This window comes from Etheostoma spectabile, chromosome 9 (genome assembly GCF_008692095.1).
Source record: "Etheostoma spectabile isolate EspeVRDwgs_2016 chromosome 9, UIUC_Espe_1.0, whole genome shotgun sequence".
Taxonomy (NCBI): Eukaryota; Metazoa; Chordata; class Actinopteri; order Perciformes; family Percidae; genus Etheostoma; species Etheostoma spectabile.
The window spans coordinates 28,298,305-28,325,422 of NC_045741.1; the positions used below are offsets into that span (position 1 = coordinate 28,298,305).

The following is a 27,118-nucleotide window of genomic DNA, read 5'->3' on the forward strand; positions in this document are numbered from 1 at the left end:
GGGGGGAGTCACACTATAGCATGCCAGCGAGACAAGTACACACACTCTATTACTGTATGTAGTGGGTGATGTGTTCAATGATGCTTTTACACAGCAGCTGTCTCATTCTATATGAGAGTGGGAAAATGTGATGCTCTTGCTGTATTTTTTTTATCTGTGTGTGATGTTCGCCACTGATATTGCCTGCTATGCAATATGACTATCCCCTTGAAAGTCAGTGGGATTCATTTCAGTCAAATGTTCAGTCACAGTTTTACCCCCTTTAATCCATGTATCAGAATGTAAGAGAAAGTGATTGTTCTCTAACTACAAAGCTATTGTATTAAATGTTTTATTTGGTTCGTATTTCAAAGCCGAAGCGAGCTGAAGAGACATTAAAGAGCTTCAAGTACTTCCCTGTTGAGTTGCCATTAGATGTAGTTGTTGTTGTTTTTTTCTGTATGTTCTTCTCTGCTGCTGATTAAGTCCTAGTGACAGAAAGGGGTTATTGTCCCATGTATGTGTGTGGGTGTATGTGTGTGGATGCTCGATGGGGGGTGGGAATGGGGGTTAGGACTGTAAAGGGCTGTTCTGTGAAGAAGGCAAGATGACCCAGATAAGGTTTAATGCGTTAATGGACCTGCAGTGGGCTGTAGTCGGGACATGGGGAGTGAGATTAGGGCAAAGTCCTTTTTTTTTTTTTTTTTTAAATGTTATGCAAGTGTACTTTAAAAGGTGAATGTAAAAATTGACTAATCTTTAAGAAATGCTCTCCTGCTATTTTTGGCACTGTATCACAATTTTGAATGCATGTGGTGTGGATTGTTTATCATGTAACCTGATCAACAGACAGACAAATGCTGCCACTAATGCAGATAAAGGACGACGAAGATCCAGAGTAAGAAGGAGCCGACGGTCAGTGATGGAGAAAACCATTCTCAGGTAGTGTGTGTGTGAGAGAAATAATCTGTTCTCACAGCCTGAGTATGACCCGTTAGGTTCCTCATAGCACAATAGGTGATGAATATACGATATACATATATAATATATATATATATATATATATATATATATAAGACATATACGCTATATTAATGTAAAATCTAAATCAATCTATACTGTATAAACAATATTATTAAACCACGCTCATATATATGCTGTATTGTCTTCTACTTCCATACATACTCTATTTTGGGATGGGAAACACTTAACAACCAACACTGAACCTATATTCATTCTTCAAAGAGAGCCTTAAGAATTGTAAATAAAACCACTATAGAGCACCAACTAATCCACTGTTATAAATTAAAAGCACTAAAATTCAGAGATATTGTGACTTTAAAACTGCACAAATTATGTACAAAAATAAATATCATCAGCTGTCAAACAGTGTCCAAGGGATTTCCAAATAAGAGAGAGCAAAAAATAATTAAGAGGAACATTTGTATATAAAACAAAACTATAGAAGAATGTAAATATCACTGCATCTCAACAAAGGAGTTACTTTATGGAACAGCGCAGTGAAGAGATGAAATCATCTATAACAATGAGTAATTTCAAGAGATATTAAAATGAATATATTAAAGGGATACGAAAGGACTTGAAGTGATGGTATTGTAGTAGAGTATGGTTCTTGGCATTTATATGCTGGTATGTCTATATATATTAATATAAAATATATATAATAAAAAGAGGGTTTAAAGTGTTTGAGTATGTATGCATCTGTGTCTAGGATGTGTAATATAATGTGGAAATAACTGAAGATAAGATTTACTAAAGGATAAAAGTAGAGAAAGGGGGTCGGACTTGATAAGTTGTTTTATCAACTTCTTCCTACTCCTTTTGAACATGGAAAATTTTGTTGCGTTTGATGACTTCAATATTGGAAGACTGTGCTAAAAAGTACATGACCTTATTTATGTCATTTTAATTATATATGTATGCAGGAATGATGTATATAAAATTCTATTTAATGTTGTTGTTTTTTTTTATGTTCAAATAAACTATTAACAAAACAAACAAAAAAATCGCTGGTGTTGTGTGAGAAACAAGGACAATGTCACTGAAGCTATTAATAGCTATGTTTACATTGCAGGTGACTACTGAGATGTCCCCCAAGGAGGATAGATTTACTTCTTATCCGTCCTCTCCATTGAACTTCAATTCTCTATTTGCATATGTCCCTCCACCACGTAAGTCACCCTGTTTCTGGGAAAAAGCTTTTTAAACCAGCTCTGTGTCATCTTAGTGTGGGCACTGTGTGATGATGTGGCTTAAAGCTATAGTGCGTAACGTTTTGATATTAATGAACGTCTGTTAAATGAGTTGCTACAAAGCTAATTAAGACTATCAGCTCCACAAAACTTTCTCTGGATTTTTAAGAATGACTATGTTCAGATGATTGTGGCGTCCCGTGACTTTCCCTCACAGAAACCCGAGTGAAAATAATGACCTCTTCCGAAGAGTCCATCATGTTTTTTTAATCCTCCGTGTCCTTCTTGGCTATTAGCAACTGCATCGAAGATGTACGTGCTCACGGAAGGCTTGTATCATGTGGACGGGCCGACAGTGTTGTTGTCATTACTTAAAATTCCTCCTCGGGCTTGAAAGAAACTTCGCACCATTTCTTTAACACCCGGATAACACGAAACATGGAAAGCAGCACCACAGAGGGAAGACACACACCATTCATCTGCACAGTGCACACACTGCCCACACTAAGATGACACAGAGCTAGTTTAAAATCAACTAAATGTCCCTTTAATTGGCAAATATCCTTGCATATTGTTTTTATCTCATCTGACGCTAAGATACCAAACATATGAGTTGTCTTTGTAAAAAGCTGGGGGAGTAGATTAGGGCCCCATTAGAACCCCCTGTGGGCCAAATCACGCATCATGCAGCTGCACAAATGACTAATGGAAATCTGACCATGCGTATTTGTGAAGCTGCAACACATGTCAATAAATAATCCTGTGGAGTTGAAGGACAGAGGTGAACGGTGTGTGCATGTGTGCGTGCGTGTGTGTGTGTGAGAGCAAGAAGAGATCGTATGGATATATGTCTTCCTGCTGGCAGGTGTCCATAGTGCCATCCAGGTGCTGTCCGTCTTCAGACTTCCTCTTGGTCTTTGTAGTGAATCAGATAGTAATCCAGGAAGGCTCCCGGGTCTTTGCACACAGATGCACATATCTTCATCTTCAAAGGTTTCAAAATAGATGTGTTGGTTTAGGACCCCTTCTTACCCCTCACACACTCCCAGTGAGGCCCATACTGCCTGGTGAACCTGTGCCAGAGCTGCTAATACAACCAAAATATCAAACATCCTGCCGACTGCAGCTTTGAACAGTCAACTCCAGCTTTGAAGTGTATTTGCGTAGCTTTTATCTAGGCCCCTCCCCTTTAATAAAGGTTCAGCCTGCTTTTGTGATGCAAATGTGCAACTTGATAAAAATAGCCCATGGTAAAAAAAAATGCTGACCAGCATATTGTGGCACGAGAAATGTGCTGAACAGGCCAGCCGTAGGGAATAGGGCAGAGGGAAAGAAGTTTTTTTTTTCTCAAATTTTTTTGTTTGTTTTTTCATTCAGGTCACATTAGACGCCAAGTGTGTTTGATCGGTGCAGATTTTGGAGTGGAACTGTGTCATTGCAGGGTTCTTCCCATGTCATTTATCAGTGCAGAATAGCGCAGAGCCAAGGTGAGGCTGAGTGCTGCTGTGCGCTGCAGCTAATGCAGCCGGTTAGTGGGTCACTACAGTCAGTGTTGCAACACAGATTGCATGTGAGTGTCCTTCCATTTGGCATTGATATATCGACTGAGTATCATAGCCGAGCAGATGTGCAGTTCTTTTTCAATTGACCATACCATTGCCAGATGCCCTCAGATCAGGGTTATTGATGAGAACTACTGACCCCTGATAGTGCTTATCATTCCAATCGACGTGAGGCATATCAGAACACACATAATATGTTAAAACACTAATACAACGTAGTCATCCTTTCCCAAGAAAACTAATTCAATTACGTCAAAAGTCTGAGTCCACTCAATATTGATTTTAAGGTTTGCAGTTGAGAAAGACAGTTTTTTTCCCCAGGAAGCTTTAGACCAGCAGCTAATGGCTTTGCTCTTTACAGGCGGCAGGGCAATGACAGGACACTGTCACTGCACGAGGGATTGTGCACATCTGTCCATCGCTGCGTCTCAGAGTGCAGGAGACAGTAGCCTTTACCTAAGAAAAAGAAAACTCCGACCTCTTCTGCAGTGCAGAACGGACAGCATGTGGTTCGATGTGAAATATCAGCTCCATCTAAAAGCCTGCAGCCTGTAGCTCTGTGAAACATTAGCATGAGAGAGAAAGCCACGCAAGCACAAACGGCGGCAATTAGCCCTCAGCCATTAGCTCTCTCATATGCTGCCAAGCATGGTACCCCAGCCCCCATCAAACACTCACTTGCGATCCCCACAGGTAGAAACAATTACTCACTCACGCTAACATCGTGTGTGGACGACCTGGTGTTTACTGTGAGCGCATGTGTGTCCACAGTTTGTGTATGCATATGTACTACACAGCACAATTACTGTGGGAATCACTTTTTGTTACCTACTTCTAGTATTTTCTGTAGTTACTAGGGCTGGGACGATACGCTTTATATCCCGATTTGATTCTTTCACAATACATGGGTGCCGTTTTGGTTTGTATTTCAATTTTCAGTTATTCAATTCTAGAATAATTGCGATTTGTTAGTATTGAATTTTGCTATTTTCTTTTCTTTCGTTTACAGAATAAAAAGTTAATCAATACACTTCTAGAGGAAATATATCATGAGACATTTTAAAAAAAAAATGTCAGTCTGACATTAATTTCATCTGTAAAGAAGTACATAACATGGATTTTGTGCGTCCGGTTTGTTTTGCTGGAAACAGATATGATGTAGTCACTGTCAGCGATACCGTGTAAACAGAAAATATTTAGGTGAGTCATAAAAAAATAGTGATTTTTGGGGGGGAAACAATTGGTTTTAAAAATAGTCAAACAAAAAAAATCACGATACATACTTGAATCGATTGAACTCTGTGGGACGATATTTGAAAAGGCAGGAAGATGTTCTACATTTCACTCACATACAGGGAATCCTGTGCTCCTTGTTCACATTCGAGCATGACCTTCCTACAGCTCTTATTATTCTTCCTCCTGTTTCAACCATTTTTTGTGTTTTCTGTACGCTGTTGAAAACTGCTCGGAGCCACTCTCCCGTTAGGGGTCTTCATGGAAAAAAGAAGGGGGATGGTATCCAGATGTGAATGTGTGTTTTTGACTTGCTCTTCAAAGGCATCTCTCTATGTGTGTGTGTGTGTGTGTGTGTGTGTGTGTGTGTGTGTGTGTGTGTGTGTGTGTGTGTGTGTGTTTGTGTGTGTGTGTGTGTAGGTACTCAGTGCAGACTAACTGTGTGATGACACATGCTTTTGCTCTGACATTTTGAGGCTGATCTAATTTCTCTACCTTCAAATGAGTAAAGCCGTAAATTAGCTGATGCTGCTGGTAATAGGAGATGTTGTTTTAAATTTGTGTCTTGCATTCCTGTTATTTGTTCCGCTTTATTACTGATGACACATTGATCTTCCCACACGCATCTTACTAATATTTCTATAGACATCCAACTGAAATATTAACTTAAACTTTTGTACATGTAATAACTTTTGTCTATTATTATGTTAACTCCTCTCTCTCTCTCTCTCTCTCTCTCTCTCAATTTCAATTTCACGTTGCTTTATTTGCATGACAAAAAATCCTTGTGTGTTGCCAAAACATAAGAACAAACATGCACAAAAACAACATGGAGAAAATACATCTGATATAATAATACAAGTACACAGGATACTTTTGTTATAATTGTAGATACTAAATGAGTTATGTGTATGTCCCTCAAAGGGTATGTTGAAACAATAATAAAAAATCGAAATGATAATGTATAAAATTCTCTATTATTTTAATAAATACATTACATTTTTAATAATGATAAAAATTAAATTTTAATAATATTTAGCCTCTCTCGCTCTCTCTCATGGATAGTTTGGATTATTAAGGAAGTAAAGTAAAAGGCAAATTATTGAAACCTTGATCTGATTTAAGAATTTGCATTACAGAACAACATATGTTTTTAATGTTCTGCTTTTGCTTTAATGTATTGCTCACAGATTATACTACAAGTAATTTAAGTACACAGTGCTAAGTGTCGTTAGCCAAAGGAAGGTAAATACCCCAGCATAATCGCCTATTAAACCCTGGCTCTGTATTACTGTGCCATCGTCTGAACTGTCAAACTGTGTTCAGCAAAGGCAGAAATCCAGTTAGCATGCTTGAAAAAGAAATAGCGGTAATACCAAATTGATGCTGTGTGTTGTTAATGTCAACTCCCTCTCCAGGCTAACAGTGCAGTTGGCAGTCAAAATGACTGCATTGCATTGGGAATTGAACATTTGAAATTGGGGAGAAAACCAGAATAAAACCCCCAATGCATGAGGCATACAATGCACATGTGTTTTCATTGTAGTACAGACGAATAGGGTTTAATCTGCCTACTTGTCTCAGACCATGCCCATCATAGACTATAGAGATTTAACTTGCTAATTCAAAGTCTATAGTCAGCGACAGTTCATTTACTGGATAGTTGCAGTGCCACCGGAAGTTCCGCCGGATGTCCATTACTTTCCTCTTTTCTATGGGTTAACTTTAAACTCCAGTCGGATCGAGCACCATTCACTAGAACCTCTGAGTAACATTACCCTGTACATTATGTGGTTCTAAATTAGGTGTAGGGGCCAGGGTGGATCAGTGGTAGAGCAGGTACTGAGCATGTGTACTGAGAGGTTTATGCCTTGATGCAGAGGTCCAGGGTTTGAATCTGACCTGTGACAATTTCCTGCATGTCTTTCTCACATAACTGTCCTGTCAAAAAGTAAAGGCGGAAAAGCCCCAAAAAACCTCAGATTTATGGTCTCTTTTTGAAAAGGTTTACAGTCTGAAGTTGGCTGTAGATGAGATGCAGTCAGCAATAATTTTATATATAATCGTATGTATATCTGGTCACTGTCCGCAACCTGCCTTATGGTTTTGTCTTCTTCTCCATGCAGCTTTCCTTTTCCGACCAGGACCCCTGTCTGCCTCCCGGCTTGCTGCTTTGGATGGGTGAGTCCATGTATTTGTCATCATGTATGTCTGGTACCACAGAGGTCTGAATGTGGTGGCTGCAGTATTAGGAGCAGGAGAAACCTTAGGAGGGATGGAGAAACTGTCAGAGAAACAGCACACTGATCTCCTTACAGAGGGAGGGGTTTGACTCAGGTGTAGGAAGAAACAACTTCAGCAGAAATGTGGGTAGAAAAGAAAAACATTAGTCAGAGACTGGCACAGAGATCATTAATAAAAGGTGCATTAGTGCTGAACATTTAAAACAAGAGTAATTGCTGTTGGAAGCAGTTTCCTCATTTCTGAGGCAGACTTAAGTGGCTCTTATTTGACACCAAAGAACAACCCGTATTTAGGCTTTCTGACATTTTCATTCCGAGCTGGATCCGTTATAACACTGTGCTGATCTTGCAGCTTGCACCAATGGCCAAATAAGGTAGGAAGCAAGACAGCAAGCTTGTTTGTGCCTGTTTATCAGTATCCAAGGCATCCCCCACTCTCCTCTTCCCATCTACAGGATGTCACAACCTGTCTGCAAACTCCCATATTTCAGCTGATTTAGACTACTTACTATAGGCGTAATTTACAAACACCCCCAATAATCAAAACAGCCCCCCCAAATTATAATTTCCCTTCCTTTACATAAATAAAGACATTTGCAACATAAATTGCTGCAGAATATTCACCAGAATGCAGAATTATATATGCGCAAAATTTCAATTTTGTTAAAAGGGGAGATCTCGCACCCCCCCCCCCCCCCCCCCCCCCCAATGTTGAAACCAAAGTTACGACCTTGCTACTTAATTCACAAGTGGGCCACGTTGTACCCCAGGCTCTCCTGCATTTTCTCCCAAGGCCCGTCAATGCAGCTTCACTCCCTTTTTAGTTTGCTGCTGAGCTTGTTTCTCTTGGATGTTGTCTATATCCAGCCTGTCTCATTCCATCTGTTTGTCTGTCTCTCTAGCTTCCTGTGCCTTTCATCTTTTTTTCCTCTTTTCTCAATCCTACTCTTTCTCTTTCTCTTAATTTGCTGTGTGTCTGTGTGTGTGTGTGTGTGTGTATATGTATGTGTGTGTGTGTGTGTGTGTGTGTGTGTGTTTGTGTTTATGAATTGACTCAGTGCTCTGTCCTAAAGGATGGTTTTTCTCACATCTCAGTCCATCTGCCAAATGCTCACATCCTTCAGGGACTTGCTGTTCCTATGAACACTGCCAGCCATATTCTGTATGATTTATGAATCATTTCCTTTTTCTTTCTTTTTTTTCACTTTACTCCAACACACACACGTGTAGTTTCTACACATAGTCCCTGCCTCACTGTTTCTACTCTTTTGGGGATATTAGGAACAGCAGGTACTCCTGGCATGATCTGGGCCCTGGCTCCCCATGCTGTGTGCAGGGCCAAGGGCCCAAAAGGCTCCCAACATCCATATTTAGTATTTAAACAAGGATTGGGCTTATTTCCCAATGATGTGCCTTTATAGGGAGTCTTTCACATTCTCACTGTGTAAATCTAATTTATTTGTCGAATGAAAAGAAAAATTGAGTGCTAACATCTTTGGGAAAAGCAGTGTTGAACAAGTTAAACCAATAAAAACAATAGATGTTGGCATGCCTTTTTTTTGTAGTTACGTTCGCTATTTTAAATCTTATTGTTTCACGTGTGATTATACAGTATTTCCTTTAGTAGTCCAAACTGAGTGCTATATAGATGCCAATTAGGATATATATTTCAGTGTGCGACAGATGGCAGTACCATCTAAATCAATAGAGCAATATGGATTGTTATACTGCCTAAAAATGATTGGTTTACCATATCACCCACTTCATTTTAGCACATATTTATTCTATTTTTATCCTGTGATGCAACAACAGGGCCAGACTCCTGTCTTGTGTCAAAACTATGATACATATTATTGACCATAAAAGGAACTTGGGGTGCATTTTAGAATCATCAGTGGTGTGAGCATTGAATAATGCAGAGTGTTTTGATGAACCATTGGGCATGCTATTATTATTTCCCCCGATAGGACCAGCGGACTCACTCTTCCATTCACTCACTCTGTCTCCATTCATAAACAAGCCTCTCTAATACTAATTGTGGAGAGAGAATCACCGTCCGGGTCAGTGCTAATGTAGCCCAGGGAATGATGGACCGGCTTACTAAGGGGATTTATGGCCCCGTGTGTTTGGATGAGCTTCATACACACCTTCAGCACACTCGGAAGTTTTCAATTGGAAGCGGTTGTGGGTCCAGGCCACGTGGACGGGCAGAAGATCCAGATATTAGCAAAAGTATGCCCTCCATGCGTTCCTCATGGCTTGGCGAGCTCACACAGCGCTTTGACAATGAGCCAGTCACTTCAAACACTTGGAAAACACAGCTGTGCATTTGGAAAAGTGCTTTGATCATGCTGTAGAGTAGTCCACTATTTTTCATTCATAATTCATCTGTACATTTGTTTGCTCCCTCTGTTTCTTTTGGCAATCTTAGAATGAATTGATGAGCATGATATTAACTTGAATGATAACTGGCACTATATCCCTGCCTGGAATAGATATTCAACCAAAAGTTTGAGAAATACCGTGGCATGTTGACTTCAGATGTCACCACAAATATTACGACGGCCTTTTAGGGTGATCCATTCTTACGTTAATCTTAAGAGAGGCAATGTGATTCCTTGACAAAAAAACTTTAATTAAATAAATCAGTGACTTTAATCTCAGAGAATTTCAGATTTTTCTTTAGGACATGTATGATTTTATAATTATAATTGTTTCTACTGAATTTACCACTCTAATCTCAGAGAATAGCCATCTTTGTAAATTTATGAATTTATGATTGAACCTTGGAAATTGCAATACTAATATGCAGTCATACCACAAATACAGTAGACCAAACAACTTTATTTTAATAAAAACTGTATTTTGGGGCAACATGGTGGCCCCAATGGTTAGCACTGTGGCCTCACAGCAAGAAGGTTTTGGGTTCAACCCCAGGTCATTCCAGCACTTTCTGTGTGGAGTTTGAATGTTCTCCCCATGTTTGCCTGGGTTTCCCCTGGGGGCTCCGATTTCACCATCAAAAAACATGTACTAGGTTCTCCAGTCAGTGCCCTTGATCAAGGCACTTGCTAAGATCTGGAGTTGGTCCCCGGGTGCTGTAAATGGCTGCCCACTTCTCCCTTGAGGGATGGGTCAAATGCAAAGAGTGAATTTCGCTACATGTATGTGTATGTGACAATAAAGTACCTTTACCTTTATTGAAATAGGATGTGGAGTGATGTAGAGATGTTATTTATGTGTGTATTGGGACTGTTCACTTTCTGTTTCCATGTTCAGTGGATCCTCCAAAGGCGTTGATGACCCCTCAACTTCAGGGCACCCATGTTCATCAGGTACATGTCTACTTCTGAAAACGTCCAGAATGCATAATGTTTGATAATAATGACTTATGAACTGAACATACTATGCCATGATGACTTTACATACAGTTTATCAATGGAAGATTGAAGATGAGTGTTGCTTCTGGGTATTCTGGCCAGAGTGTGTTCATGGATTCCTGGAGTCTGACGTTCTAGGAATATTCTCACTTGACTTGACTTGTCTTTCACTGATACATTTCTATCACGTTTCTCATTCTCAACAACTACTCAAAGCGCTTTTACATAGCACAGGAACCATTCACCATTCATACACTATGGCTGCCGTACAAGGTGCCACTTGCTCATCAGATAAACACTCACACACATTTACACACCGATGGGCAGCAACTCAGGGTTCAGTGTCTTGCCCAAGGACACTTTGACATGGAACTGCAGGGCCAGGGATCAAACCAACCTTCTGGTTGGCAGACAAACACTCTACCACTGACCCACAGCCGCCCAGGAACCCATTAGAGGTTACATTTATCATACATTAGTATTGGTTTTCTGGAACTTCTACTGTAAAGAGGTGGTAGGTGCTGCTCTGAATACCTTTGGTCTTTTGGCGAATGCTTAAGTTGAGGAAATGAAAACTGAAGCGGTTTCCCTGCTGCTGCTATTTTTGGTCCTCTCCAGTCAGCTGTCTGGCATGGCTCTGCTTTTTCTCTTAGGTGTATCATCGTTTATCCCAAGGAGTATGTCTACCAAAGCTGGAGGGATTGACACTGCCACGGAATGCAACAAACGGAAGGAAAAGCGTGAAAAGGACAGAGACAGATCCAGAGAGCACGGCCGTGATAAAGACACTACTACAGGCAGAAATAGGGACAGGGGGAGCTGTTCCTCTTCACACAGGTGAGTCTCAGTGACTTGAAGTTACACTAATTCCTAATCAAATTAGGTTATCTTTACTTAATGAATCTAATTGAGAAGTCTGTTTCCCTTTTGTACATCATGTTGATCAAGCACAAGACACATTGGGCCCTCTTCCATCATATAATAATAAAAATAACTTGGTGGTGTAATAACAGTGGCGCGGGCAGGATTTTATTTCATAGTACGCACGTGAAAAACGTTTACATAATCATCTGTGCAGCTTTCATACAGTATCTTATATTTGCAGAAGAGTCATGCAGAAGACCAATTACACCACAAAATAATGTAGTCATATCTGTAGTAACATTCAACAAAACTAATTTTCTGGGCTAAAAATAAATAAATGTCCAGTGTGCTGTATACTTTCCATTTTCATTTATTCAGTTTATTCAGCTACATATGCTCACTGTAATTTTCCATTTGCAAGTCTGAGACAAGAGCAAATTTCTCGCAAATACCAGTTCATTAAAGCATTCAAACAGTGCCGAGACAACTCACAGATGTGTCGCAGGGTCTCATAGAAAACAGCGCTCTCAACAAACAGAAATATTTTTTTAGTAGGCCAGACCTGCCTCCACTCTGCTCCACCAAACACCAGCACGCACACTAACCATGCATGTGCCATGTACTGACAGAGAGATGGGAGATAATAGACTGGCTCTGCTAATCCAGAACTCCCAACTGTATGATCATCATAATTAAAAAAAAATGTTTGCACTGTGTGTAGAATTGTGTTGTTGGAGTAAAACAAAAAATAAACCTGGAAGTCATCACCAAGAAAACAGAAATTGATGTTGTACTCCCATACAGAATAACAAAGGGCCAAGGACTGAGCCTTGAGGCACTCCATGGGAAACAGGAGAGGTCGATAATTTAAAGTCAAAAATGGACCCACAGCATTTCCTATTAGAGAGATCTTAATTACCAATCTTAAACTCTACCTGATATGCCAACCCAATGCGTAAAAAGCTCAAATACAATCACGTGAGCAACTGTATCAAAAACTGCAGGAAGATCTAAAAGCAATACATGTTTGGCCACTGTAATTAAGAAATCCAAGAAGAACTGTGTCCGTGTTATGACCCGCCCTAAAACCTGTCTGAAATTGATCAGAGCCAGTTGCCATTCATATGATCAATGAGCTGCCTAGCATCTATGTTTATATATTTTCATGTCCCTCTTTTCATTCTTGGATGCCTCTGTAGTAGATTAATGCAAGTGCCTGCTGAGCAGCTGTGGCCCTTTGGACTGGGTAACATATAGTAAAAGTGGTTCTGGTCCAGATATCCAGTCTGTTTTGGGCTACTTCGTGTGCATTTGCAGCTTGCCTCTCTGTTTCTGTCTCTCTTTTCCCCTCACATTTACACACACATGTACAGTACATGTCTGTAAAGCAAGATTTACTTTAAAGTGATTGAAAACTTCAAAGGAAAGACAAAAACAGAACAAAGAATGAGGAGGAGGAAGCAGTCTGTTTGCCAGGTGAGACAAGAGATGAATGCCTGGATTGGCACTCATCTCATAGTGTTGGCATCAATGCTGGGTGATAGTATAGTCAGTCCTTACTTCCCATACAGCTAAACTGCATTCTCAATTACGTTTCAAGGGAAATGTATTTTCTCCTGGATTACCAGTTACAGGCGCAAGTTTGAACTTTGAAACTTTTGAATTGATTGATTGATTTTATTTGACCACTTAAATATAAAAATAAGAAAATAGTACTCTGTGTCACACATTAAAATACATAAATAGTCAGGGATGACACAATGAAGCCCAAAGACTTATTTCCATTGTGGTCCCTGTCAGGGCAGGAGGAGAGGATAAATGGCAGCAGATCGCACATCAGTCATTCATCATACATTAAACAAATTCATCCATGTCATACAAAATAATTAACAGTAAAAATAGGTAATGACTATGAGTAGCACCTAAGCCATACTTCCAAACCCTGTATACAACTGCATATGCTTCTGACTGTCTAGAGTGTACCAGGTAACCAGTTCCAAAGGGTAGTTCCAGCATAAAGAAAAGACTGTTTGCCGAGATAAGTATTAAATCTGGGGGGTATACAATCTGTTGAGCTACCCCTAGTGGAGTACCTTTGAACTTCATTTACTCTATTACATAAAGTTTTTAAAAATATTTGGGAACATCTCCATAAACAATTTTGTGTACCATAACTAGCTGCATCTGAGACACTCAATGCTCAACTTTTAACCATCCCACCCTTTCAAAGTGAGAAGATTCCAGATGAGTTCTCATGGGCAGGTCTAAAATAAGCCTTATTAATTTATTTTGAGACATCTGAAGCCTATGTTTCAGGTTTTCTGTGACACCATTGTACCATGAGCCACACGCATGAAAACAATACTACTTGGTTTGGTTGAGGAAAAGATCTTGGTTTGTGTTAAAATAAATACATTTGTACGTACATAAATTTAGTAAATCAACGTCAAAAACATACATAATCTGGCACAAAATAAGCTTCCCTCAAAACAACAGTTTAGTTGTATGGGAACATATTGATAGGTGACAGAGCTATAGAGTAGTAGTAGTATGTGATGGCAGTTTCTGTAGGAACTTGCATTAGATCAAGTGGCTCAACTGGTAGAGAACATGTGGACAGGAAAAAATAGATTGGAAATATTTGGCTTGTACTAATTTATAGTTCCAGAGTGACCTTTAACTTAGTCTGTCTATTTTTTGTGTAGCCCTATGTTAGTTTTGTGCACTGTAAAGTCACAGTATGTACTTTGTGTCACTTGTTGCATCGGGGGGGATTGCGTGCACTCTGAGTCTCTCAGTTGTTCCTCTCTCATATTTCAAGTAAAATAGTAATATAAGCAGCGATGATTGTTGTGAGAAAATGCACAGTCTTTGTAAAGAAATCCACACTATTGCAAAAAGAGCGTAAGTAGATTTGGAAATATGCAGAAATAGTTTTTACTTTTTATTTTAATTTTTCGTCCTGGTGCAGTGAGACCGGCCAGGGTGCCGTCTAGATGACAGAATAACTTGCTGTATTTGCTAGCTTCTGCCAGGAAATAATTTAGTGCACAGGACACTCCTCCCTGTGGCTCACGGACGATAAAAGCCAATCTGAAATCTCCACCACTCCAAATTTCACTTGGTGCCCTACTACCCTACAGTCTGACAGTCAGAGTGCTGCCATATTTGTACTCAAACACTCATGCTCACATGCATGCACCAGCCAAATCCTGCCCCACATTTTCTCTACACCCTCAGTGTTGACCGTTTGCCAGATGTCTGTTTAATTACCATCAACTCAGGCAGCTGCCAACCAGAGTACACACAGGCACATCTTTTCTTCTTCTCACATTCTCCTCAGCACACCTAAGTCCTCACTAAAACATGTACGGAACGTGTTAGGTATCAGGGCCTCGGATCTGGAATTGGGACTCAAGCATTCGACTGAGACTGCCTTATGCCCCTAAATAGTTAAAGGAGATATATCATGCTCATTTTCAGCTTCATATCTGTATTGTTTTTCTGGTGTCTGGCACTGCGTCATAAACGTCGCAAAGTCAGAGTGTGTTTTGGGTGTTCTTTTGTCCCGCCCACAATCAAACATGATTGTTGATTTACCCATCACTTACTAAATGAACACACAAGCTCTGAACTTTTGCCCCAGTTATAAAGTCCTAACCAATGAGTGAGCGAGCTGGAATCTTTTTTCTGCCTAGAGACAACAATAGCTAAATTTAATTAGATAACTCTACCTTTAAGGTTTAGGGACACTGACACTGTAATTTCTAGGCAAACCTGATAGAAAATCAGGCTAAAATTAGAATTAAAAGGCTTAGTATTAAGTGAAATAAGTTAATTATGACATTTAAAATGCTGATATATTGGGCCTTTTTGAAGTCCTTGAAGTCTAAGTTTGTCTCATACTGTCTTTCTGAGTATACCTGTCTTTCTTAAAGGCTTCTCTAAAAATATGGTGCACCTTTGCCAAGGTAGTTCTTAATTCGTGGGCAGAATACTAATGAGCCTGTATATGACAAGAATTGGAGACAAATTTGAGAGGCTTGTTAAATCCCATGTTGTCTGATCTAGCTAGCCCACAATATACTGACTGGGTTGGTAGGCACTCAATATACCCAAATACATGTGCACAAGCACTTCAAATGTTTTTTTTGGTGATATGTCCTTTTTTAAACTACAACTGCATGCAGTACAGCAGAAATTTGGACTCATTTCTCAGTCTGTGTCTGTGTTTGCAAAAGCTGTAATGCTGTTGATAACAATGAATTCCTGTGTCAGCTAATGTTGGAGCTTCACTGATAACAAACGCATGGAAATAAGTGCAAAAAAACAACAATGACAAACTGAAGTGTCTCTTACCGCACTGTGCTCAGTTAAAATAATCCTCATACGCTGTTCTGCTGTTCAGCACTTCTTCTACTTAATGTGGTTTGCTGGAGTGTTTGTGTGCGTCATATTCAGGTTTTGTATATAAAGCTCCGAACAGCCTTGTGGGTCAAATGAGGGAAGTGGGACATGGGGACAGCTGGGAAGCTGTAGGCTAACTGCAGAAGATAGGAAGTTTAGGAATCACATGTGCGCGACAGACACGCAGCGAATGCACAGGAGGCTGGCTGTTCACGTCATAGTTTTGTTCTAATGGACTGTTCTTGTGGACCAGAGTCCAATGTGTGCTGCTCTCACCACTTCTGGGCTCTGTCAATGTGTGTTGCCCTACATTCTGGCCGCATGATCAGGCTTCACACTGCATCTCACACACACACACACACACACACACACACACACACACACACACACACACACACACACACACACACACGCTCATATGTTTGGGTTATGTGTTTTCTGTTACAGTGATTTATGACTGTGCTATTTTTAGACGGAACTAGAGAGATTCATTGTTAGGTTGTGTGTGTGTGTGTGTGTGTGTGTGTGTGTGTGTGTGCGTGTGTGTGTGCAGGCGTGAAAGAGAGAGAGGGAGAGAGAAACAGATGGAGCCTTCTGTAGCTTTGTTGCTAGCCTCCCTTGTTGTTCATTGGTGAGGTCCGTGTGAGTGTTACCCGTGTTGGGGAGTAACAAATAAAGTAATTCATTACAGTTACTGGTGAAAAAATGTTTAACACAATTTCAGTTACCTATGCAAATGTGTGGGTGTGTGTGTGTGTGTGGGGGGGCACATCTGCATATTTTCTGTAAAAAACTAGGTTATATGTTTTTCAAAATTGTATTCTTATAATCTTAATTCATGTAATGAAGGATTTAAAAAAAAAGCAGTTTGACAGGAAGATGTTAGATTAGACGGTTCATTTGGACAGGCGCTGTGCTTGGTAGGCCACATGTCCCGTGCTAAGTCACAGACACAGGCCGAGCGTGGCAGGGCAGCCCTCTAAACATCAGCTACTGGTTATCAGCTGTGGTTGTGACCGCACGCATCGGGTGTACCGCCACCACTAATAGATTCCATTAGTTTAACACTCACATGTATAGTGAGTACGGGGTTGTCCCTCAAGAAAAGGTTTTTTAATAAAAATAATTTGACGATTGTTTTTTGTCAAAAAGATTGGAAAAGCTACAGCAGATAATCAATAAATGACACTCAAAAGGTCAAAGACAAAGAAGTCTGTGAGGACCAACTCAATTTATTAGATCTGAGGAAAGTATTTTTGTTAGTTTTGATGATCAGATTGATTTAACATTCATTTTGGCTTAGGAGCGGTCCAAACGGCTCAGCTGCTGCACCTAAAAATGATAATGGTTGGGATAACCCAGCATGTATCCATCCAGTGGGTGATAGACTGTGTGTTTCTGCCAATCACATCTCCACATGATAAATTGGCCCAGCTGGTAAGTTTGATGAATAATAAATGAGTGAAGAAGTCCCAGGGTGATAAAGAAATTAAACTGATGGCCGCATGGGTAGCTCACTTGGTGTAGAGCGTGTGCCCATGTGCAGAGGTTTTCTCCTTGACACAGCGGCCATGGGTTCGACTCTGACCTGCTGCCCTTTACTGCATGTCATTCCCCCCCCCCCCCCCCCCCCCCCCCCTCTCCTTTCATGACGTCAGCTGTCTTGTACAATTGTACACCTAAAATTTCCCTAAAAAATACATTTAAATGATATTGTCTTCCTGCTTAAACTTGCACAGAATGCTTCATTATGAAACGCTGTAAGGCTAATTTCGGTGTTAACAAAGCGTTTAGCTGACTCTGAATATGGAACAGGAAGAGGTAATTGAAAAAAGGCAGCTGTGATACAATGCATTGAAACCAAATTAGAGCATCACTAATTCAGACCAGCAAAAGCATGGCAATAACGTTTTACAGCCTCAAAGTAATTTGCACCATTCAAAAGTCTTATTTAATTTGCATTAATGCACAATAGCGCTTCCCTTTCTTAGCTGAAAACCTTCGGAGAGTCACATTTTTATAACTTCACAAGTCTTACCTGTAGTTTAAAAAAAAAAAAGAATCCTCAAAGCAACTTTGATGGCAGCCTTGTGTTTTTGGAGGAAATGCTCCGTCTTTCTTCCAGGTTTTGGTTTTTAAATTTAGCAAACATGACAAGATCCAAGTTGCCTTCTATCATAGGCATAGAGTGGCACAGTTAAATCGTCTTTTACATGATTTTCCTAAGCTTGTTTTGTGCCTGGTGCCACTTTTATCCTGGCCTCAGGGTCTAACTTGGGGCCTGTATATATTCTTCCACCAACATCTGTTTTTATTTTCCCCCTCTACCCAACTTACTTAGCCTTTAATGTGACATACTTTTTGTCTTTCTGACTCAACTTCATGCATGAAACTCATTTCATACCAGAGCAAATCTCAAGGTCTGTACCTAATCATTTTAATGTTCCTCCCACAGTGCTCGCTTGTACTTGCATTCAATGTGACTCTCTGTATTTATTCATTAAACATAGTTTTACATATACTCATAGCTGCCACACACACATTCCTCTGCATTTGCTTCTTCTTCTTCCTGCCACTAACAGCAAGTAACACACACTCACTTGCCTGCTTTGTACAGGTTAGATGTCTCTAAAGCTCTGCACACTGGTAATCTTTTGGAAAACATGTTTGTTTCTCCCACATTCAGCTGCATTTTCCACTTCTTTTCTTTTGTAGGTTTAAAATGGCCTGAGCCCCCAATTTCATTCAATTTTACGCTCACCCTCCAATGGAAATGTCGGCTTCGCAGTAGTATCTTTGTTGTGCCTGGAGTAAACTGATTGGCATTGGTGTCTGTACACAACCATGGTCCATCAATAACCTGATTAAATGCGCGTCCATTTGGCCAAATCAAACAACCGCCCTTACAGCGTGGCTGGCTGCTTGCTGTCCAAATTTGAAACAAATGGTTTTGAGGTCAGACAGAGCGGTGGTTCTGATTATTTTGTTCTTGTTTTTGTCCAAAAGGGTTGATTTGTTCAAGCCGACCCTGTTGAACATGGACACTGATGGATCTAAATTGAATATCTATGATGAGTAATGTATAAAAATGAAGAGGGGGTATGACTTCCTACCCAGTTTGAACATGAACAATAATATTTGAGTTGCTCATTTGTTGTTTACATGTTGCTTAGAATCCTTTTTATTGCTCTTAAATTTTACTTTTTTATTTTTTCATTGCTTATAGGTTTTACTTTGGGTTTGATTTTTTTTTAACATAAACAAATTGACAAAAATAGAAGAAGGTAAAACTTGTTGTGGTGCTGGTCTGACACACACGCGCTTTGGGATGTCTCACAGTTCCCAAATAAGGTCATTAGTAGAATCTGCATATTAATTGGATCTAATATCTAAATGTCAAGCATGATCACAAATTAGATTAGTACATAGAAGCAGGAGAGAGGAGAGACGAAGGCTGAAACAGGAAAGCCAGTTAAGGTCACATTAAGTTATTAAGAATTTGGCTGAAAAAAAGATTATTATATAATCAATGAGAGAATAAAGATTTGGCGTTACAGAAAAGCCGGCTTATTGTTGAGCCTAGCCTGAGAACTACTGCCACAGACTGGAGTTGCTTTTGGCGGCTCCACCATAATGGTTCTGAAATAACTACGTCTCCTGCTTCATTACATTCTATCCCTCCGCTCACAGCTGCTATTTATTCTTGTGGATACGACTTTCATGTTAATTGTGCCAATCATAAATTAAAGTGTTTCATATCCGCAGTGTGGCTGACATAATCATCAGGGCTTCTCAGTTAAACGAGTGCAGGGATGGGGTGGACAAAATAACACGGCGGCAGGCTGAGGCGTTTTATGAAATCTGTGATACTGCCCGCCCTCACAGGCCTGGGCCCTGCTGATGAATAAAATCCACAAATTGTAAAAATAAATCCCGGGGCTTTCATGCTGTAATTTACTCGTTCTAACACTGCCTCCTTGGGAACCGTTGGACTGTGTAGTTGGCTTTATGTGAGGTGGTTGTTTTTTGTGCTAAAGCTAATGGCTCTGAGCAAGAACAAATGCGGGCCTTGGGTCCTAATCCCTGCTGCTAACACAAGAGCTGTCTCCAAATATTGAATAAATTTAGCTTTGTACTTGCAACTCTACCCCTAAAGGCTCTCTCTCTTCTCTGTGTTGAGTAAGTGAATGGTAATAATTGCTCCAGCCAGCAGCTGTACTTTTCCTACAGACCTTTTTGAGCAAGATGATACTTTTATAGTCACGAAGAGAAATGCCTTCAGCGAGATGATTCTTAAAGTTCAGGGTGATTATTCTAAAACTGTGAGCTGTGCCAAGGTGTCTTCTGTTGAGGCGAAGGAGGGTGTGAGAGAGAAAACATATACACACAGTACAGATTCCCCTTTGGCAGACATCATGGTTTTCTATTTGATCAAAAACAAAAAAAAATCTACAATGTCATCTGTGTTCAGTGTATTCTGTAAGACTCCTCTTCTCTAACTGGAGCCCCTCTGACTTATTATGACAAGCCAATCTGAATTAGCATCACCTCTTCCCATGTGTGCACTCTGTAGTACTGCATATTAAGAGGCAGCATGGAAAAGACCACGAACTGCCGCTGGCTTTGAATAAAACAAGGCCAAGAACAAGAACACCGAAAATGATCTCCTGGAAAAACAAGCACAATTGAACACTTGCTTTCTTTGTCAAGTTTAAACCTCTCTTCCCAAAGGGCTCAGAGCATTGCTAAACTTTTACAAAACATGTTCATTTCTCACACACTCAGCTGCAGTTTCTACTTCTTGTCTTCTGTAGGTTTTAATTGACCTGATACCCCAATATGGTCTGATTTTATGCTCACACGACGACGGAAATATTGGCTTCCTAAAGGTATTCTAAGCAATGTTGGGTGATGTTACTTCTTCCAGTTTCGGGTTGCAGGGGCAGCAGCTCCAGTAGGGGACCACAAACTTCCCTTTCCCGAGCCACATCAACCAGCTCCGACTGGGGGATCCCAAGGCGTTCCCAGGCTAGGTTGGAGATATTATCTCTCCGCCTAGTCTTGGGTCTTCCTTGGGGCTTCCTCCCAGCTGGACACACCTGGACCACCTCCCTGGAGGCATCCTTACCAGATGCCAGAACCACCTCAACTGGCTCCTTTCAACGCAAAGGAGCAGCAGCTCTACTCTAAGCTCCTCTCGGATGAATGAGCTTCTCACCCTAACTCTAAGGGAGACGCCAGCCCCCCTCCTGAGAAAACCCATTTTGGCCGCTTGTACCCTTGTCACCACAAGTAACATGTTGTGACAAGTGACAGTGACAGAGGCACCTTTAATAGTACCTTTGTTGTGCCTGGAGTTAACTGATTGGCATTGGTGTCTTTATACAACTATGGTCCATCAATAACCTGATTAAATGCTCGTCCATTTGGCCAAATCAAACAACCGCCAGTCAGTGTTCCTCCTTACAAACCCAGGTGGCTGGGTTGTTGCTGGTCAAAGAACTGACAAATGATGTTGAGGAAGTTAAAACTTGTTTTGGTGCCGATCTGTCACTGTCTTGCTACTGTCCCTGGTGAGACCAGGAGCAGGCGTGGGACCTTGTTTGTGACACTAAAATAAAGATTTAGCTAAAGTCAAATCTTCCATGTTTGTACTTGCTCTCTTCAACACTGTCTTAACCAGAGCTGGCCCTAACCAATTTGGTGCCCTAGGCAAGATGTCAGTGTTTTTCGTCATAATCGTTTGGGGAATTTTGTCAACTTTTGTGGTGCTTTTTTCAAAATGGTGCTATTCACATTGTTTTCTGTGCTTGTTTCAACGTCTTTGGTGCATTTTCGGATTTTGTTTGATCATTTTCTCTGATGTTTTTTGTCACTTTTTTTCGTATTATCCTTGACTTTTCTTAATTCCTTTGGACTGCCGGCGCTCCTAGCATTTGCCCATACTCCCTATGACGCGGGCCTGCCCTGGTCTTTAAATACGTTGGCTTCTGATGTATAGCAGATTTGTAGAAACACAAACAAGGCAATTGTTAGAAGATTTTCCAAGAAGGATTAACTATGCAGACACATAGCACCATGGGACGTGTCAGAGTTACCAAATAAGGTCCCATTAGTAGAATCTACATATTAATTTGCTCTACTTGCGCAAATATCAAGCATGATTATCATGGCTTTAAGGAAACCAGTTACATAACATCCCAGTTAGATAGAAGCACTCAGAGTGGAGCTTACGACGTCACCTTCAGCGAGCTTTTTGTCTTATATTCTAACTGTTGAATAGTTTACATAACTGATTAACTAAGGATAATGGATTGAGAGTGTAGTAGTGGTAGCGTGTAATTATGTTATGGTGAATCTCATTTGGGATGGACACAGTGTTGCAGCCAATCAGCCTCTCATTACTAGAGACGCCCTCTGAAGGTTACACTGTAATAGACTGCATCCTTCAAGGCAACTCCCGCAATGGGACACTACAGTATGCCAGGGGTGACTCTTTTTTCGTGGCACTCCTCCACACTTAAAGTGAATAAAAAAGGATTATCATTACATTATTTGTATTAGTTTTTTTTTTTGTTCTGTTCCAAAGTAAAATTCGCTTACATTTGAGTTTTTTGTCAAGACTTTTTTTTCCTCTTGATTTTACTTGGCACCACTGCTGCATTTAACAGCAGATGAGCCCCATTCCAGCTTCTCCTCTGCGTTAGCAGCTGTGAGCCACATTACTCTCACTGTACAGCCCCACTTTAGCTCTTTTGGTTGTGCAGAGGGCTGATCTGTGTCAGTCTTTGAGCTGTGCATCTTAAAACCTGTAAAAAACACCTTGCTTGTTACTATGACAACCGGTGCGCTGCTGTCACCAGTCTTAGACCACTTGCACCATAATTAAGGATAATGTAGAGCAAGTATTACAGCAAAATCAACCCCACAGGGTAATGCAGGACCCCCCGACACCAAGCAGAAGGGTCTTGAATCCACCTGGACAGTCCAAGGGCTCCCCAAGATTGACTTCCAGTTTTTTAAATCAACATTAATAATAAAGTATGCACATAAAAGGAGGCATCCTTTACATGAAGTACATTTTTGTATAACAAGAAACATTAAAAATCCCTCTGTTACATTTTCCTCATACAAAGCTTGGTTGAATACTTGATCCTCATTGATCAATCACGACAATCTGCTGTCCTGTGGTTATTAGAAACGTTCAATAAAAATTGGAAATTGATCTTGGGGCACCCTTGAGCAGTCCTTTAGGCACCCCAGGGTGTCACATCTCCAACTTTGTGATCATCTGCACTATAGTCTTTGGTTGAAGCCACGTTTTCAGGTTCCAACCCACATTTGATATCAGGGGTCAGTCCCTTTTGCTTTGCATCAATATTTCTTCGCAAGTGTCTTCAGAGGTTATGTTGGGGAGTTATGATCAGTCCTCTGGTCTCACAGGACTGCAGGTCCTACAGTGAATAATAGATTTTATTTTAGCTTAGAGGATACTGCAGCATGCCTCCTTGGCTTTGATATACAGTAAAGGGTGTGGGACACTAGTGTTGCGCTCTTTGTTACTTAAATTCTAAGCCAGGGGGGCTACAAAGGCTCAGGCAGACAAACAGCAGGCACTGTGGTTAAGGTTTTTGTCCCTTGAGTTCTGTCCCAGTGGAGAAGGGGTAAAAAAGGCCAGCAGTCTCATTCCTGTGGGCTACGAGTTCTGTTTTCCCTTTGTATTATTTCCCAATAAAAAAGCCTCAAGTTTCATCAGTGGCAAATGTAAAACATACACTACATGTGGGTATGCTATGTTACAGTGCTGAGGAGCGAACAAGACACAGGGACACCACGGAGCGAGGGCACGGACGCCACAGTTTGGGGGAAAAGGAAGCACGGCACGGAGAGAGGAGGCACAGAGACGACAGCGAAGGATGGCAGAAATCATCACGCAGGTCTGACCGACACGCACGCACGCACACACACACACACACACACACACACACACACCACACACACCCACACACACACACACCCAACCCACCCACACACACACACACACACACACACACACACACACACACACACACACACACACACACACACGCAAAGTGTGTCTCACTATCATTGGGGGGACCAGTCATTGACATAATGCATTCCCTAGCCCTTACCCCAACCTTAACCATCAAACCTAAATGCCAACCTTAACCCTCACCCTCACCCTAACATAACCTAACTCTAACCCTAATCCTAAAACCAAGTCTATTCCTCAAACAGCCCTTTAAAGTTGTGGGGACCAGCATTTTGTCCCCACAAAGCTGTCAGGACCCCATTAGTATACTGTATTCCCAGTTTTTGGTCCCCACAAATGTAGTTAAACCTAATACACGCACACACACACACACACACACACACACACACACACACAAACACAAGTAGTAAAAATCGGAATAAAAGATGACAGCATTCTAATTTGATTGTCATCTTTGTCCTCAGCAGCAGCAGCAGTAGTAGGAGGGACAGAGGTGAGGACAGAGACAGTCAGAGTAGACACAAACACAGGAAGGCCAAAAGAAATAGGAAGGACAAGGAGACCAAGAAGATGTCCTCTACTGACCAGTAGAGGAAATTAAAATGTGACTGACTTTCAGTCTTTTTTATTAAGATGAACTGCCTTGTGGCATCTTCCTGCATGTTTCATCAGAAAATGTGAGTTTTTTTTCAGAGAAGCTAATTTTACGTACATGTACCAGATGTTTGTGTTGCATCAACTTTAACTGTTTATTTTGTTGAGTTGAAGTAAGGCGTTTATGTATGTATTTTCTCACTCAACGCTCTTTTTCAAATGACTTTATTGATCATTTAACCAAATGTACCATCAGATATACTACACAGGCCGAAGCGCAACAGACAGAACCACAGCAGATGGGCCTCAGACCATCCACTGATACACAGAAACCAAGTCAGTTTTTTTTCTTCTTAAAAGTAAGAAAATTAGTAAGGCCTCCACAATGTCACCTAATTAAATATTTTTTATAACACATTGATCCATTATTTTCTTTTTATATATATTTTTTATTATTATTGCCAGTGGTTTGATAATTTAGCCATAGCTTCTGAAATAAAATATAAAAAAAACTCAACACAGACTACTACTTGGCAATGTGTCTTCAGGTCAACAAATGAAGATGACAACTACTGTCAGTACAAACAGAATGGAGCCTATATTTAAAGGCCATACCACAAACAAACAAAAGAAACGTATTACAAGTGCTTGGATCGGTACTTTTTTAGACACCCAACATTTACAGTAAAGAAATGTGAGTCCAACTTAACGCATACCCTAATATATAACTACTGGAATTGGCAATGTGTCGTGTGTCTTCTCGATCCGCCCACCCCACTCACTGGATGCTGTGCCAGAGAATGATCATGTCCTTCAAACAGATAACAGAAGTGTCTCAGGCCTGGATTTTCCCTGTTGAGCATTCCTGGAGGGGGCAAGTTAACCTCTGGTAACAATCCAGTCTCATGTTTGTCCCTCTTCAAACTCCTGGCAAAGTCTCAGCTGTCCATCAGAAGTGAGATGTCCATACAGCTATAGCACTATTCTAAGCTTCATCCACACAACAAGCTTAGGGTGGTCAGCCAGTCTCAAGCTCTGCTTTCCACATTCCTTGGTCAGTGCCAGTGAAGCAGCGCCTGATGGCTTGGGGCGCTGCTACAGCAGGCTGCCCGGCCACGAGACGATGGTCAGGGTGATTCTGCCCCGAAGCTCCTTTAGAAGGCGCACCAGCGCTGTGTGGGTCATTCCCCATGTACTCGTCCCGTTCACCTCCAGCAAGATGTCCCCACACCTACACAGAGCCAGATGGCCCACAAAAAAGCCTAGTTAGGGATTATGTAAATTTACATGGGTACTGAGAAATGACTTGACAAATATATCACAAAATTGCTGGCAGCAGTGCTGGGTGTAACCAGTAAAATATCTCTTGGGGCGGCCCAGGATCAGACCCCCCGGCTCAGGCGTTTGTGCTGTCTGAATTCAAGTTGCTACAGCGACTAAGCCCCCCCTCTCATCTAATTCTGTGGGGAACAATGATGTTTCATGTACATCATTAAGTCACTAAATCTTTTTCCACTGTAATTTGTCGCAATTGTGAGGAGTGATGAACAATTAGATTCAAATTATTATGATACCAAACCTTATAAGCCTTAACCCTATAAGTCATTACAAGATGCTTTATAATATGTTATGTATATTGTTTTAAAGCATTATGACGAGTCATGAGTGCTTATAACTATAATGATGCAGGGCAATACACAATAGCACATTATAGTGCATTATAAGGACATGGGCTTGAAAAAAAAGACAGTGAGCAACCAGCCATTATGGAGTATTACTTGATCTTATTAGTCACTGTAAAAGTGCTTGAAATGTGTTATATTTATTGTAATTAAGCATTAGGAATATTTATGAGTGCTTATAACTATACTTATACAGCGTTATAAGCACATTATAACACATTATACATGTGGTAATAATGCATTATAGAGACAGGCTTGATAGAAAGTGTTACCCACTTTTTTTGGCAACATTTTGAAATTACCACTCAGGGTTTTTTTTATGCGGCAATTTAAAAATGCGTAGTAAACAAGTGGATGGAAACGCATGTAGATATACTAATAGATATCTAAAAATTGGTATTAAAGTACCATCTTTTTGCAGACACAGTTTGTGTTGAAGCTGGTCTAAACCATTCTGCTCAGCAATGAAAGGTGATATACACACCTTATCCTGCCATCGTTGTAGGCCGGCGTCCCCTCCACGATGGAGCGGATAAAAAAGGATTGATTGCAGTTGACCTCTTCCTGACCGCCCACGATACTGAAGCCCAGGCTGCCCGAAGTGCTCCGCCGCAAGACAATGTCTTTGCAGCAGTAGAGATGCCTGCATGAGCCAAGAGAGAGAGAGATTAAAAACACTAATCTCTCAACTGCATCTTTAAATTATATAAACTGTGTATCCTTGCCGAGTGTGTGCCCAGTAGCTAGATTGCTGAAACCGGGCACACTCAGAAGACAAAGGCCTGGCGCTCTTTGAAGGAAGGTGTGACTTTCCTCCCAGGAAATGTAAAAAAAAAAAAGAAAAAAATAGTGAGAATAGTTGGACTTCTATATCAGTCCCACAAAGCTAGTGGAAATGACATTCAAATCCTTTTAGCTGCACCGCCGGACTAGACTACAATCCCATG

General features: G+C 40.7%; 2 protein-coding genes across 6 annotated transcripts in view; one reads left to right on the forward strand and one right to left on the reverse strand.

The window, feature by feature from the left end:
• The window catches only part of fip1l1a (FIP1 like 1a (S. cerevisiae)), a 31,956-nt gene extending 6,961 nt beyond the window's left edge, over positions 1-24,995 (forward strand). The window contains 8 exon segments of the mRNA XM_032526019.1: positions 829-893; positions 896-921; positions 2,075-2,171; positions 7,114-7,168; positions 10,510-10,565; positions 11,264-11,447; positions 23,684-23,818; positions 24,366-24,995. Of these exon segments, the coding sequence (XP_032381910.1) occupies positions 829-893; positions 896-921; positions 2,075-2,171; positions 7,114-7,168; positions 10,510-10,565; positions 11,264-11,447; positions 23,684-23,818; positions 24,366-24,507 (760 nt within the window). The 3' untranslated portion in view covers positions 24,508-24,995.
• lnx1 (ligand of numb-protein X 1) overlaps positions 18,177-27,118 on the reverse strand; it is a 52,029-nt gene continuing 43,087 nt past the window's right edge. For 4 of the 5 annotated variants that reach the window (XM_032526000.1, XM_032526002.1, XM_032526004.1 and 1 more), the window contains 2 exons: positions 26,656-26,814; positions 24,699-25,720 (listed from right to left, as the gene is read on the reverse strand). In XM_032526000.1, coding sequence (XP_032381891.1) covers positions 25,585-25,720; positions 26,656-26,814 — 295 coding nt within the window. In that variant the 3' untranslated portion in view covers positions 24,699-25,584. Of the gene's footprint in view, positions 18,187-24,106; positions 24,114-24,698; positions 25,721-26,655; positions 26,815-27,118 lie in introns of those variants that run through there. The other variant, XR_004333502.1, reaches the window with a different exon arrangement.